Genomic DNA, 15,417 nt, shown 5'->3' on the forward strand with positions numbered 1-15,417 from the left:
GCTGGCTGCAACTCGCAATTATTTCAATAATTGAGTCATTTGTCGATAATTGATGGATCAGATTATTAAAAATGACAATTCAGAAAATGCAAAAACGTGCATTCACTTACTGCTTTTGGCTCATCGTAACTTGTCGGAAGACCGGCAAAAAATGTTTATTGTTTTCCAAAGTTAAATGCCGGGATTTGCAAATGTCTTGCAAATTTTGGGTCATTTTTTCACGGAGGTCTAAAGAAATCGAAGAACGTTTCTTGTTAAGAGACTACAAAACACATTTTGGACAATTTTAAGTTAAAAAAAAAAAAAAAAAAGGTACTTGTCCATTAAATCGAGCCATTGTTGCGCCTGCAAAAATATATGAAATAATCTGAAGATAAATCAACAATATTTCAGTTGCCGTCACGGCAACATCATAACATCAGGTGCAGTATTTGTTTTTCCAAACACAATTATTGTAGCTACCTACGTTTGTAAATGTCCAAATACCGTTCCTCTGATTAGTGAATTTTGCACCATGTGGTTTCTAATTTGAAACAATGTCAGAACAGCATCGGGTCTACACTTTATCAGACGTGGATGTTGAATGTTGTTGAGGTAATGAAAGGCGTTCTTGAGGGGTCACAGCACTCACGACCCCCCCTGTGAAGTACTCGCCCTTGATGCGTTTGCCGTAATTCCGTTCACGTACTGTGACGCATCTCAACTCTTCGCTGCTATTATCCTTCCCACAGCGGATATCCATTTTTTCCTTACAAGTCTTCTTCTTTGGAGTCAGCCAGTCCTAGCTCAAACGTCTCTCGAAGAACATGAAGTTGCATATTTGTTTCTAAATAGTGTACACTGTTCCGTCCATATGTGAAGCTAACTTAAAATTTTGTGTGCAACGTCTGAGGACGACAGTATGTAGTGGCGTATTCTCCGCACTATAATCCAATGACTGGCCTATTTCAAAAGGTTTTCCATATATAAGGCGCACCTGATTATAAGGCGCACCGTCGGCTTTGAGAAAATTAAAGGCTTTTCGGTGCGCCTTTATAGTGCGGCAAACACGGTCCTCTCTTGTGCAAATGTTGCAATGACCGCGGCAGCGCTTCGGTTTTTGGGCGTTGCCAAATTGGCCAGCGGTGCACTCGGGTGTCCAGCACGAGTCTTCCCTTCTTCCGATACAGAAAAACTTGAGCGCCCCCCACTGGTATCGGGGGTGACCCGGCACAGTCGCGAGCAATTCAGGTCCACCGCACGCCGAGCGACACGACCGCAAGCAATCGTTACTCTCGCCTAGCTCGCATCACCGCAGTGGCGGAGCGAAGCGCCAAGGTCCGGCGAAGTAGACGCTGTAAAAGTCTGAAATGACGTCGTTCAACCCGAGTAAATTGCAAAGAATGTGGAATGTCACCGGGAGGCGCATCATTCGTGGCTGTTTGACGAGCAATCGCTTTTTCCTGCTGAGGTCAGTCAGAAGAGCGTCATCAACTTCATCGATAGCCGAAACGTGTTTTGTCCTGTTCTTTGCTCTTCTCTTCATGAAAACATCTTGACCTGCTCTGCAAAACTGCTGCTGTGGCGCATTCCATGCTAATCTCACCGGGGGGGTCCTCCATTCCCTGCCCCCTCTCAACCCCCCAAAAAATGCAAAGATGCTATTCAGAATTCACTGACATTAAGAAATCTGATAACACTCAACATATAATATCGCAATATAAAATTCATGCATATTTGTGTTAATCGTATTGTAATCGTTTGACAGATTGCTCTTGTGTCATCCTTCAAGGCGTGGCGACGATGTTGGATATTTCGAACTTCCCAGCTTTCATCATCTGAATTAGAACATGTTTTGTTTTGTTTTGTTTTAACCCATAAAGATTGAGATGAATGTGACTCTGCATTTGGAGATTGGGCTGCAGTGTGACGGCGTACCTGGCCTGCTGAATGGCCTCCACCCATCGGTCGCACTCCACCTCCTCCTCCGTCCTCAGCTCCAGCGGCTTCTGTCCGTCGTGGCCGAACACCACGAGGAAGTAGTGCTGCGGGCGCAAACGAGGGCGCGACAAGAGCTCGTCAAAACACCGCAGTCCAAAAATGCTCACCTCTGTTTTAACGATAATCGGCGCGTGCTGCGACCAACATGTGGACTCGTTGCCTTTCCCCGCGGACACTAGTCACGCTCTCGCAGCTGATATTCATCCTCCCCCTCCCAAAAAAAAAGCACCAGAAAGGCTGACGGGGTGAAGACATCAACAGATATGAAACGAGAAGAACAGACAGCCAAGCGCAATTGCAGGATAAGGGTAACAAGTGCAACATCCTGATAGTCGAACATAAGTCAGCATATAATAAACACCGGGACTAAAGAAAATGAAAAAAATATATGAATACCGGGTGTGTGTTTTTTAACTTTGGGACCAAAAAAATGACGACAGTGCTTCCACAAGAACTAAAAATTCATCTTAAAAATATGAAAATAATAACTGTAAGGTATACCTGACAGTTGTGTGAGTTTAGTTGCTGGTTAGTAAGTTAGCAGGCTACTTCCTGCAGACAGATTTCTTTTGTGGCATGTACTGTATGTATGTCTGTCGTGCTACAGTATTTTGTGAAAATATGTGGTTTATAGTGATAAAAAAAAAAAAATGTATAAAAATACTTAGTGTTATTCCCTTGCATGTGGGAAAAGTACTCAAAAAATAAAAAATAATGTAAAAATACCCAAATTTGCTTGAGACATTTATTGAACGGCCAAAGTACTGCAAGGGAAGGCATTTGAAACTAAACGGGAAAACTTTTCAGCAGCTAAAATGCGTCAGTCGAAACGAGCTAGCATATTCGCTTACAGGTTCAATAGACGGTTTTTGAACAATCAAATTGGATTTTACACTTGGTGGACTGTTATTTTGGAACAGTCATTCATGACGATCGGTACAAAGAGCAGTTGGGCTTCTACGGTGACCGCTACTTATTGTGATAAATGATTGAAACTGTCCGGAGACCGGACAGCCCGTACGCGTACTGGCCGCCTCTCCCTCGTGTTGCTGGTCGGAAAAGACGCACACCCACACGTGCACTCACCTTGAGGAGAGCGCAAGCATTGTGTGAAGTGATGGAAGCTTTTATTCAAATAGCCGCGTCCCGGGGCACCGGGTTAGCACGAGAGCTGCTATTCTTAGCTGGGCCGAGCAAAAACACACACACACACAAGACTGAGTGGACCCGTGGAGTGGTTCTCTTCTCTTCTCTTCTCTTCTCTTCCCTTCCCTTGCCTCGCCTTTGCACTTCACCTCGCATCCCACTCTGCCTCCCCCTCCTCCTCCTCCCAACTCGGCATCCCCTCGCGTTTTCATCCCTTTGTGTCTCAGCGGGGATTCAGTGAAGCACACCGAGTCCAGAGGAGGCGCACACATTTGCCCTCCGGCAAGATGGACAGGCTCCGGTGCCGGAGTCACCGAGGTTATCGGGACAAAAAAAAAAAAACATCATCATCATCATCATCATCATCTCCTTCCTCATATCCTGGCTTTATTTATTTGTATTGTTTTCAAAGAACCTGTCACTTTTGATTCGCCGGCCGGCCGGCCGTCGGGACATTCTCGCGTCGACGCTAATCTGGGCCGTGACGGCCTTTGACGAGAGAGCCGGCGACGGATCCGGAGATGGAGTGAAGAAAGAGCTCTTACGTAATATTTAGTACATCTTTCGCAATTGTGTCTAACAGGGGAGGGTTTCCGTGGCAACGCCGTATCGGACTCTTCCGCCCGGGTTTTGGCCTCTTTGTCTTTTCAACTTCATCGTTATGAGTTCATTTGATCCATTCTCACAAGTTCGGGAGCAAGAAGGAAAGAAAACTTTGCGTTTACAGCAAAGAAAATTTTGTAAAGTCGGTGGAACATTGACGACTGCCCTGCCATTAGCTTGCGACCGGTCCACACTCAGAGTCAGATGGGATTCGGCTCCAGTACACCCAGGAGCCTGATGAGGATAAGTGGTATTGAAAACGGGCAGATGGAAGTTGACATCTCCCTATAAAATGTCGGGAAAAAAACTAAAAAAAAAAAAAAAAAAGTCATAGCAATAATGATCATAATAACAGTTTTATTAAATAAATTATAATTCTTAACTTGTGAAAAAATTATTTACTCATGTAAATAAAAATAGATATTTTTTAAATAATCCTGAATAATTACATTCCCATAAATAAAATCTAAATTCCAAATCCTGATTTTTCCAGACTTTACATAATTTACAGGTATATTTTTAAAATGATTTTATTATTATTATTAGCACAGTGAAAAAAAATAAAATCCTGGAATTAAAATTGTGGCTTACAAAAGGCATCAATCGGATCCGATTTTTATTGGTATCTGCCAGGAGAAGGCTACAAAAGAACTTCTGTTCCAATGTACATACATACAGTAACATGTACATCACTTATACACATAAATTATTATTATCATCATAATTGGGTACACAATCTAGTGCAGGAGTTACTAACATGGTGCAGCTCCCAAGGATCATGTGAGCCGGTTGGAAAAATCGCTCACTGGTAGAATCCATCATTTAAAAATGTCAATTGTTAATGTTCACCTTTCCTATCTTGTTGCTAATTACTGTGAGAGATCATGTTAATGATTTCTGTGACTGTGCATCGTTAATTCTAAGCGTCGCTTCACAAGCGTATCTCAATCTGGCGCCTCTCCGCATTGGTACCAAAGAAGTACGTACTTTCATCAAGGTCAGGAGACCCAGCAATGCAACGGCGCAGTTCTGATTGACAGTGCAGGTGATGCATTACGTTTATCAAAATGTTTGTACGCTCATTTGTTGGCCGCCGGCAGCACTTTGCGGTATTTTCAATCTCATTAGCGGCATATCATTTTTAATACGAGAACGAGCCTTCCCACGCGCTGGCCTTTTCCCACATAAACACTCGTCTTCCCAACAGAGTCGTCATTTCCGAATCACTCACGTGCTCACCCGCCCGTCGTGTCGGCTCCAACGTATCCGTCCTGACGCCTCGGGGCTTCCGCTGTACCGGAAGAATTTCCATGTAGACAAATACGGACACGGGGTGGGTGGGGGGCTGGGGGGGGTGGGGGGGCGCAACGCTAGGAGAAACAAAGAAGGACGAGGAAGTATTTCAAGGTCCCGCTCGCTCACCTCAATCCAAGTCCCGGGGAGACGTTCGAGTACTGCACGATGACGGGGGGGGGGGGGGGGGGGTGTCTACTTGTCATATTCCCGAGTGATTGAGTAGGAAGCAACTGGGACGCAGCTCCAAGTTTCGGGAGGAAACACCAATTTTTTTGTCAAGATTAAAGAGCAAGTGTGATAATGATGATGATGATGTGTTTATGTTGAAGAAGTAGTAACTGTTTGCCGGAATACGCAACAACGACGCAAACGCGCCGTCTCCTTTGCTAACTTTGTCCCGTTTTGTTTGAGAAATGTACTTTGTGCTTTTGTGGATCCGGTCAAAGCAGATCGGTTTGCGCATGAATCGGTGTCGTGCTAGCATCACCTTGAACTTGACGCCACGGTAATATTTGACTTTGGAAAAATCTCAGAAAGGCAAATGACGAAAGAGAAGGAGAAGGAGAAGGAGGAGAAGGAGAGCCTCCAACTTCCAAGAAAAATGATGGAATCCCCAGACATGATGTGAACAAAAAAAAAATGTTTGTGCGCAACAAGTAGTAGTTTGTGCGTACAACATATTAAGTTGTACGCATGAAAAAGTGACAGGATGCACACTAAGTTATTGTTCATGCGCGTGAAGTCGTGACTGCGTCCGCACAAAGAAGTCGTGGCTCCACACGGGACTGGAGGGTAATCAAATCGAGCGCACTTTTACGGACTTGCCACACAAGACGCAGGCCAAACTGCAAGATACGTGCGATACCTTCACGTCGAGGTTTTCTTTTTTTTTTTCTTATCTTCGTGTCACTTACGTGCTTCAGCCTCACCTCGACCTGCAACTTCGGAAAGAAGGTGCGCTTGATTTGTTGACCCTCCTGCCCAGTATGGAGCTGTTGCTACTTCCCGCACACTCTCAAATTCTTTTGTGAGCACAAAAGTAGTTGATTGTACTCGTGAAATATTGTTTTCCCCCCTTACGTCACGTCTGGGGCTCCATAAAAAAAAAGAAAGGAGATTATTTTCTAATATTTAATTCAATCCATCTATTTATTGGTGAAAGTGGTGAAGGGGACCAATGTTTTTTTTTTGTTGTTGTTTGTTTTTAAAAGGAACGCTACTGAGTGAGTTTTGGGGGTTTGTGTTTGGGGCCCCTAAATTAATACACAGAATATTGAAATAACATAATGCATGAATATATCCATAGTGTGAAAATTGTTTTTGTACAGAGGAGGAAAGTCACACGTGGCTACAGATGTGCTGCAGGTACTTTAAAAGCCACGCCGGCCGTATGCTCTATTACAGTACGTACTGCGTGCGTCATAGTTGACTGTTTTGCAAAATACGAGCGTCAAAGTAGTTTTTCCCGTACGTCGCAATGCAGTTCGACGTCACCGATGAGGCTCAGGCGAAAGGAAGACGGCGCCCCGGATTTTCATCGCCAACCGTCACTGGGTGGTCTGCACCGCGACAATAAAAATCACCGGAACGTCTTAATTCATGTTCAACAGTTATTTCCCACAAAGCATTTCGATAGGAAAGATGGTGTTGCCTTATGCACTAAAAGCATGAATAAAATCAAACGTTCATGAATCCTCATGGGTGTTCCGTTGAGGTTCTTCCACACAAATACTACTACTACTACTACTACTACTACTACTACTACTATTGGACGCCATTCTCATCTGAGCGACACGCAGTATGATTCATTTCCAAAACAGCCCCCGTCGACCGCCAACAGGGTTGCACCAATGAGGCAAACAATTCAAGTCGATTTTCCCAATCTGGCAACTGGGCTCCCCCCGCAGGGCCAACAAATTCCAACTTTCTTTTTGTATACACACGCGGACGTACGTTGGTGTGAAAAAAAGGATTTGCCCCCTTTGGAAATGAATATTTGTCACAGTTTACGATCATCTTCAAAGCTACCTCGCCGTGTTCCCCCTCGCGGAAAGTTCTCACGGAACCGCATACGGACGAACGTGCCGAGCGAGGATCGTCGTCGGCCCGAAGCGGAACCAGAATGGACCGGAGGTTGGAGACAGTCTTTCTGTACGTGTATTGCGTACGCGTGTTCCATTCTTTGCGTGAGCCGAACGAGCTTTGACCCCCTTCCTCTTACGACTACAACCTTGTCATACATCAATATGAGTATATTTTAACCCATTTTGTGTTCATGATTTGTGTTGTCGTGAATTGATTTCGGAAAAGTGGCCTCCTGTGGACCAAATCTCCCGCATATTTGAGGTCCAGCAATAAAATGATAACGTACATTCCCACTAGGTAAATAAGACGCTAAAATGTAAATAAGACGAGCAGACGGGAACCAGTCATGTCACTTTATTCTCCACATTGATGAAGTATTTTCAAGTCAAACAGCCAACCACTCCCTTTGGCCCTTTCATCTCCCGCTTCTCTCTTTATGATCCACGCTTCTGGGGAATGTCTCCCCCTTGTGGCTCACCACAGTCTCTCTATCTGAGAGCTGTTGCTAACATTTTGAGCCTGGCAAAATGCAAAGCGGTGCTCAGTACGGCGCCGTGCACCCGCACCTTCTACGCTAAGCAACCACATAAAGTCAGACGGCGTATTGGAGCTCCTTGTCCGTGTGCGCTAATGAAGCCCCCGCGTCGAATGAAGCATTTTCCCACATCTCGAAAGGTTTTACTCTTGCAACGTTTGTCCATCATTTCCAGGACGGTTGCAGGCATGCAGTCCAGCAACCGTGAATTTCAAATCGAGGATTTGTTTTTCCTTAGAGGCGGCGAAATAGCGCACGCTGTAAAATCTGCTCGACGATGTTTGTTTTGCCTTTGCGCGGCCTTATTAGCCGTGCACAGATGTTTTCCCGATGCTAATGGCGGACGCGACAATGCACGACACGAAGACCCCACGGGTTCTGCCACCGCTTCCGTGTGGGGCTATCACAGATGCCAGCGATAACAATAACATCAGCGCGCACTACAGAGGCTCGGCGCCCCGCAGCATTACCACCTGCTGCGTGAAGATTGCAGGCACAACTCTCCTCGTTATTGCGTTCGGTACGGCTCCCGTGCGATGAGTCGTCCACAGCGTCGCAAAACTTGAGAGATCCCAGGAGGGGTACACGACTGCACTTGGGGGGGGCTGGACGATTTCTTTTTTTGTTTGTCGCCGACTGGGATGTGATCAATGTCAAGTCCAAGTCAATGAATCCATCATTCGTTGATGTTTTTCTCCTGTCTTTTTTTTTTTTCTTTTGCATATATATTTGGAATCGGTAGCGTACTGGTTCAAATGTGAATTTTGGGTTATATATATCTTCTGTGAAAGCGGTCGTCGAATATTTCTGACACAGCTCGCAGCCACGTCTCTGACATTCCAATCTGGGTGTGTCACCCCACCTTCTACGTGTTTTTTCAAGGAAATGAAAAAAAAAATGCTTGGGAGTCGTCGACCGACACAGAAAACGTCATCCGGTGAACCGCGCGATCCGTCGTCAGCGCGTCGCGCCAGGAAGATGGTGCACAATGCCAAACACGCACACAAGTAACACACTGGCGTTGGAATAGCAGCGGCGCCGTCGCTGTGGAAACCATTCAGACCAGTGTGAATGCACTCCAAATGATTTGAAGGGTTTGTGTCTTTGTGAGAGGACGTCGCACAACCGGGAAGGCAGCGGGCTGCGTGGACTTGCATTCTGGCTCGTGTGGGGGTGTCATATACTGCAGCTTGCCGCACTCTTTCACGTTCACGCGCGCACACTGTACAGGGGGCAATCCCGAAAAGTTGCCTAATCACCGACGCTCATAAAAAACAAAAAGACAATAATGAGCTGCATTATCGCTCCTGGGTGCATGGCTATGCATGTACAATACGTGCGGCACAACGCGGGCATGCAGCTCGGGGCAGATTGAAAATAACCCTAATTAAGTTTCACAGCTGTAGTGTGAGAGGGAGACTGGCCAGAGGGAAAGACAGCGAGAAAGAGAGAGAGAGAGAGAGAGAGAGAGAGAGAGAGAGAGAGAGAGAGAGAGAGAGAGAGACAGCTAACCCTCACAAAACATTATGCAACACAAGATTTAAAGCAGATCTGTTTGATCAGATTTAATGGAAATGTCCTTCAGGTTAGTAGGTTAAAAAAAAAAAAAAAAACAGCAAGAACTTGTCTTTTAATCCCCCCCGCCCCCGCCAAAAAAAAAAAACCCAAATCAGCGGCCAAAACACGAGCTGCACCAGCACAATGTACTACAATAGTCGCATCAATTCAAAAAAATGAAAAGCAATGCTCATGCCTAAAGTGCAACACAATCGGGTTATATCAATGCGTTTTGTTTTTGCAACAACAACAAAAAAAATGATTCTAACTGCACCTCACAGGCTTTGAATCAATTTTTAATCCAATTACTTGATGAATCACCGGGATATCCGATTCGAGCGCCGCAGCCCGAATTCCGGCACGTAAACCAAAACAATTTGGGCGGCGCAGTTGCGGCAAAAACCGCTGCAAACAATTTGGGCCACAATACGCAACATGCCGTACTCATGCCCACTGATGAGAATGGAAAGTATTCGCCTCTCTCGAGTATATTTCACAACGCTGATAAAAGTCCACCGGCCGATCCCACGGCACATTTCAACGCCCGTGAGCAATTTCACCACTTGCGCGATCTTTCCACAAACTACAACGGAAACTCAAGTCAATGACCCACGGCGGCCGTGTAAGTAACATAGTAGCACACTTGGGTTGAAAGTAATTGTAATCCTGTGTATTGTTGCTGAACAGAGTCATATATTCAGTATGAATTCATGTTTATTCCCATGATAGAGATTGTTAAAAAAAAAAAAAAAACATACCCCACACATCAATGCCACTGTAAAAAAAATAAAAAAATAAATAAATAAATAAATAAAGGCATGTGCCTTTAAGGGGCGGGGCATTTTGAGGTGATGTCTGACATTAGCGAGTCTGCGTGCGAGCGTCCGGGCGTGAGCTGCGGCCGACAGCAGCTCGACGCATCCGACCAGAAGCTGAAGATGCGCATTTCAAAGCAATATCTACTCTGGTGATGACGGTGAGGGATTCAAACGTGACTGAGGCGGCAAATTGGAACGGTAAGAGAAGATTCCCGGATATTCCTGAGAGTAAGCGCTTTGTGATGTCATCAAGCCTCACAAGTTCATTCAAACTCGTGGAACATCCCCATTTAGTCACTCGGTCCATCGCGAGTGCGACTTCACTGTTGATGTGATCATCAAATGGTGAGATTCAGATGGATGCCGACTTTTTTTTTTCTTTTCCAAAACTCAAGTAAAACTTGTCGCCACCGTCGCCTGCCGTCATTCTGCGCTTGACGGAAAAGAAGCGGCAACAAAATGGAAAACGCTTCACAATTCAAAGTTGAAGCCAGCGAGCGGATCTCGCCACACTGCGGCACGCGGAGGGAAGTCGATGCGTCGCGCTATTGACTCCTTTGGAGGAGGAGGAGGATCACCTGCAGGGCGGAGGATACTGCAGAGATCTTCCAACCATCCAGTTTTCTTTTTTTTTTTTTTTTAATGCAACTTTATACATCCAGGAGGACACGCGAGCCTTCCACAGCATTAGGCACACTCATGACAGACATAAAAACAATGATAAGCCAAGAGGGTACCAAACGCTCTACTGGATCCTGCAGGGAGATGATTCTCATATTTCGACTTATATGAGGTCATCAAAAGTACTTGTGAATATTTGGACTCAGTATTGGCAACTGGTCTCATTTTGACAAAGTTCACATCCACAATACTGACAGGGAGAGCTGTTCCTAATATTTCGACTTCCAATGCATGGATGGAGGTGGGGGGGGGGGGTCAAATATTAGAAACTGCAGTTCGCTTCCGCAGCAGTACGTTTCGAGTATTTTGGTTACGTCATACACGTTAAAACATTAGAAAAAGCTCCCAGTGAGAGGAGGGTACAATTTATTTATAAATATTGATGTTTTTAAAGGAAAAGTGTCTGGCACAGCTTTTTTTTTTTTTTTTTGGGGGGGGGGGGGGGTTAATATTGTAGCTGCTGTTTGTATACAATCCTACTTTTTGTTTTGTTTGAATGGCTTTCTTAATCAGTAAACATGGAGGATAGATTTTTGTTGTTGTTGTTGTTCTTTTCGCTCGCTCGATTGAAGCCGCGGCAACCCGGCAACGATTGGACTGAGCGTTAAGAGTTCACTCCGATAGTTTTGATCTTTTCATCAGATGCCCGGGCGGGTGTTTGTTTGTTTGTTTGTTTGTATATAGTGTAATGGTGGACAGAACCGTCAAGCGTGCAAATGTCCCACCTGCTTGTCCAGCGCTTCCTTCCCGGCGGCGGACATTTTGGGCGCGGAGGCGCGCTCGCAGGTGCACCCTTCCAACAGGTAAATCCCGGCGGGGCGGGCGCTCTGCTCGCTGTCGAAGTAGAAGAGGACATTCTGGTAGAGGGCGAAGAACTTGTCGTGCCAACGGCTGTTCTCGGCCGTCTTCTTGCTCAGGTAGCCGCGCTTGGTGCCCTCTTTACGCGCCACCGCCGACAGGAAGAGCGCGTGGCCCTCGTTGTAACGGACGCTCTTCTGCATCGTGCAAGCGCCTCAGATTCGCCTTTCTCTTCTTCTTCTTCTTCTTCTTTTTTTTTTTTGTGTGTGCGGGGGGGGGGGGGGTTCAACGCTCGGCCATACCCGCGGGCGAACTTTCCCCTGCCGCCGCCGCCGCCGCCGCCGGGTTTGGGGCGAGCTCAGAGGCTCAGAACCTCCGAGGCGTGCGTAAAAGTCGTCCCGCCGTGGGAAGCGCAGCGCCCGCCCGCGGAGCTCCTCGAGCCCGGAGACGCCGACGAGGAATCCATCGCGCTCGAGCGGACGAGGGCAGAACCGCACAACTCGACTGATAAGCGCTTAATCGGCTTTTCCGCGCCAACGTAACCCGCGAGCTCCGGCCCCTCCCTCGTCGGATCCGCTTCGAGGCGGAGCGTCCATTTCTTGCACATTCGATTATTATTATTATTATTATTATTTATTTTGGAAAGTGAACCTGTTGTCGAGGTGCTCACTTCGGTCGCGTTCCAAAAAGCGAGGAAAAGCGAGATCATCCGTTTTCTGAGCCGCTTATCCTCACGAGGGTCAAGGGGGTGCCTGAGCCAATCCCAGCTGTCGTCGTTGTTGACGTCACTATTTGAATAACGTTCTCTAAAACTACGTCCAAGTGTCCAGAAATTTTGCTCGACATTATGAGTACCCCCACAAACTCGTATTAAAAATATTAGGCATTCATAGGTAAAGGTAAAATATGCAGATACAAAAAAAAATATATATGTATCTATGTATATATATATATACTTTTTTGTCATATACTGTGATGGGACCAGACCTCTAAAAGATCTGCAGAATGTTTCCATCATGATTTTGCAGTTTTACTGAGACTTTCGTGCTTTAATCTTTGAGGCAAAATGAAATTCATTCAAGTGTCGGGCTCTCCATTTTCGGAGCTGCTTATCCTCACGAGGCGACCTTTTCCATTGAGCTGCAAGGCCTTGCAGGAATGTCGATCTGTTTCCCTTTGTGCTGCAACAGCTTTGGGGAGTGTGGGGAAAACTCCCTCTTCTTGAAAAATGAGCGAGTGCGATTGACGAGTTTTGCGCTGGTATTCTTTTTGACCGTACCTGTGAGTTGCTATGTGAGTAAAACCCGTGTTAATGTTAGTAACTCCAGCACGAGTAATTAAAACCTAGAAGGTATTAGTGAACAAACAAATATTAGTCGACTGGTGTACACACATCGATGAAGGCCGAGCCACCCACGAGGGCCACTTCTTTCATTTGTGGGCAGCACAGTAGCCAACTGCCGCTTCACCGTGTTTGCTGTGGACTCTGCGCTCCGCTATTGGACCTGAGTCAGTCCATGTCAGAGCCCGACTGGGTTTGTATCCCAGAAGCATTTCTTTCACGTTTTCAGGACTTACACCATATTGTGATGTATAGACTTTAAAATCCACTCTAAAGCTGACTGGGAGCCGGTGGAAAGACTTGACAATTGGAGTTCTATGCTCTGACCTCTTCTTCGTTCTGAGCTCTTTTTGGGGAGTCCAGTCAGAAAACCATTACAATAGTCAAGTCTACTTGAGATAAAAGCATGGAGGAGTTTCACGCGAGCCTTGACTGTGGATCCATTCTTCACGCGGTAAAAGGCAATTTTAGGAATTGATTTGATGTCAAAGTCAGGTCGGAATGTGTTAGCATTAAACTAGCAGAAGGGAAAGTGGTTTGGATATTTGAAATACATAATTCTCCATCTACGTCAAGAATCCTTCTCAATAATTGTTCTCTATCTGGCAAACTGCCGCTCCTTGTGAAGTGAGTTCACTCGCGTTCTCTGCTTTTCCAGCGCTTCTATCTTTGGTTTTTTTTCCTGACCTGCACGCCCAAGAAATTGGCTCATCTCTTGAAAAATATCCGAAGATGGGTCACTCGCGATAGTCCACCAAAAAGGCTGCGCATGAGTAGTAAAGCGGTTATCGGGCTTTAAAAAAAAAAAAACAATAAAATGAACCTACCTTGAATGAGCAACACATTTTTTTTTAATTTCAGTTGTAATCTTTTGAGACGCCGTCGCACTGCTAAAAAAAAAAAAATTATAATAATAATAATAATAACTACAACAAAGGAAGCGAGTACTGCTCAGCAATCCCGGAGGGGCCAACGGCATCTCGTTCTTTGATGACATCCAATCTGTTGAGCGATAACAAAACAGCAAAGGGAGGGATGATCATAACTTCATATTGCAATGCCCTCCCCTCAGAAATGCTGAGTTCAAATTGGTTTTTTTTTTTTTTTTGTTTTGGGGGGGGGGGGGAAGCCCACCAACTCGTCCCAATCAAGCCACATTCTGTCCTTTGATTGCGATGAATGTGTTGCGCAATCACGCAACTATGAAGTGTGATTGGAGAAAAAGAATAACAACCACACAGTAAATTGGAGCAATTCACAGGTACTATGCAAAAACATCTTCTTGCCTTTTGTGCTCTCCGTTTTGAAACTCGGTAACTTTTGGCAATCGGAAAGTTCCGGTTCGTGTCTGCAAAAAACAGCCACGGATTATCTCGATAAGGCAAAAAATTGCCACCCTGGGTTAAAGTGGATTGAAAGAAATAATAATAATAACAATAACTTCACAGCCACGATCATCAGCGCCAAACACAAAGATAAAGGAGTTATTAAATGTCTTTGCGGGACTCAAACAGAGGTAAGCTACGGTTTACGCCAGCGGGCAGACATCCAAAGTTGTGACCACACTTTTGCTCCATTTATTCTTTTCTTGACAAAAAAAAAAAAAAAAATCACCATACGGCAAAGATTTTGAACTGAACATGGTGACAAGAACCCCATCCTGAAATCCTCTCTGTCGACGGCCAGCATTCGATGTACGTTTGGTCACCCTGAGCCAAAGTTCACTCAATTGATGATGCAGCGCAGACTTAAGGTAGCGACTCGTACCTCGACCTCAAAGGGGGAAAACTTCGTAGCTAGAAAAGTTCAAAGTCGAGGGTACAAACGCAGTCCGTTTGCGGGAAGCACCTCGCCAGTCCAAAGCTGCAGTGAGGTGAAAATGCACAAGTTATCCTTGGGATGTGCTTGGAAGGTTTTTAAAAATGGTCACGACTTGCAACAGTACAGAAAGCACAAACTGCGGATCTTCAAAAACAAAATTTTGAATCTCGCCTTTCTTGTTGCATCACACGAGTGTCAGGAGTTGCATCGCAGCCACTCGGTCAGAGAGGATTTGTCCGAAATGCTCCAAAGCCCCAAGAATAACTTCTCCTTCTTCCTCCTGGAGACACAAAAGACATCAAACAACAGCTCGCCACGAAACTCACGTACACGCACATATTCACAGATACTGTACGTCCAGTCGCGCATACGCTGACAAGTCGTGGGTTGTCATTTTATCCCACTCGCTGGGCCTCGTGTCATCACTGTAGTACAAACATTTCATATAGGAAGGATTACGCTGATGAGGAGGTACCAGCGTTTCATATGGTGAGGATTACTCGGGCAGAACCGTTGCGGCGCTGAACTCCCAGAAGGCCGTCTGTTCCGCAGCCTGCAGGAGGACCGACCTCGATTGAGTCCATTTTTTTTAACTAAATCAGATGAACGGTAAATTAGCCGCTCATGACGTCATTTATATTTTTTCGGCACGGAGGTGCCCTGACATACGAGCGAGCCGTCATCCAGGAAACCTTTTTCTGATTTGACTTGCGAGTACTGCGTGGTGGCGGAACACTCAACACAACTGGCGTTTT

At 45.7% G+C, this 15,417-nt stretch overlaps 2 protein-coding genes across 3 annotated transcripts in view; both read right to left on the reverse strand.

Annotated features, from left to right (window-relative positions):
* Positions 1-12,082, reverse strand: part of LOC133499785 (ras-specific guanine nucleotide-releasing factor 2-like) — a 37,202-nt gene extending 25,120 nt beyond the window's left edge. Inside the window, 2 exon segments of the mRNA XM_061818116.1 lie at positions 1,918-2,024; positions 11,427-12,082. Coding sequence (XP_061674100.1) covers positions 1,918-2,024; positions 11,427-11,702 — 383 coding nt within the window. The 5' untranslated portion in view covers positions 11,703-12,082.
* Positions 12,083-13,787: 1,705 nt separating this feature from the next.
* msh3 (mutS homolog 3 (E. coli)) overlaps positions 13,788-15,417 on the reverse strand; it is a 36,011-nt gene continuing 34,381 nt past the window's right edge. For both annotated transcript variants that reach the window (XM_061818060.1, XM_061818059.1), the window contains 2 exons: positions 14,834-14,942; positions 13,788-14,704 (listed from right to left, as the gene is read on the reverse strand). In XM_061818060.1, coding sequence (XP_061674044.1) covers positions 14,847-14,942 — 96 coding nt within the window. In that variant the 3' untranslated portion in view covers positions 13,788-14,704; positions 14,834-14,846. The remainder of the gene's footprint in view (positions 14,705-14,833; positions 14,943-15,417) is intronic.

Source organism: Syngnathoides biaculeatus, chromosome 4 (genome assembly GCF_019802595.1).
Source record: "Syngnathoides biaculeatus isolate LvHL_M chromosome 4, ASM1980259v1, whole genome shotgun sequence".
Taxonomy (NCBI): Eukaryota; Metazoa; Chordata; class Actinopteri; order Syngnathiformes; family Syngnathidae; genus Syngnathoides; species Syngnathoides biaculeatus.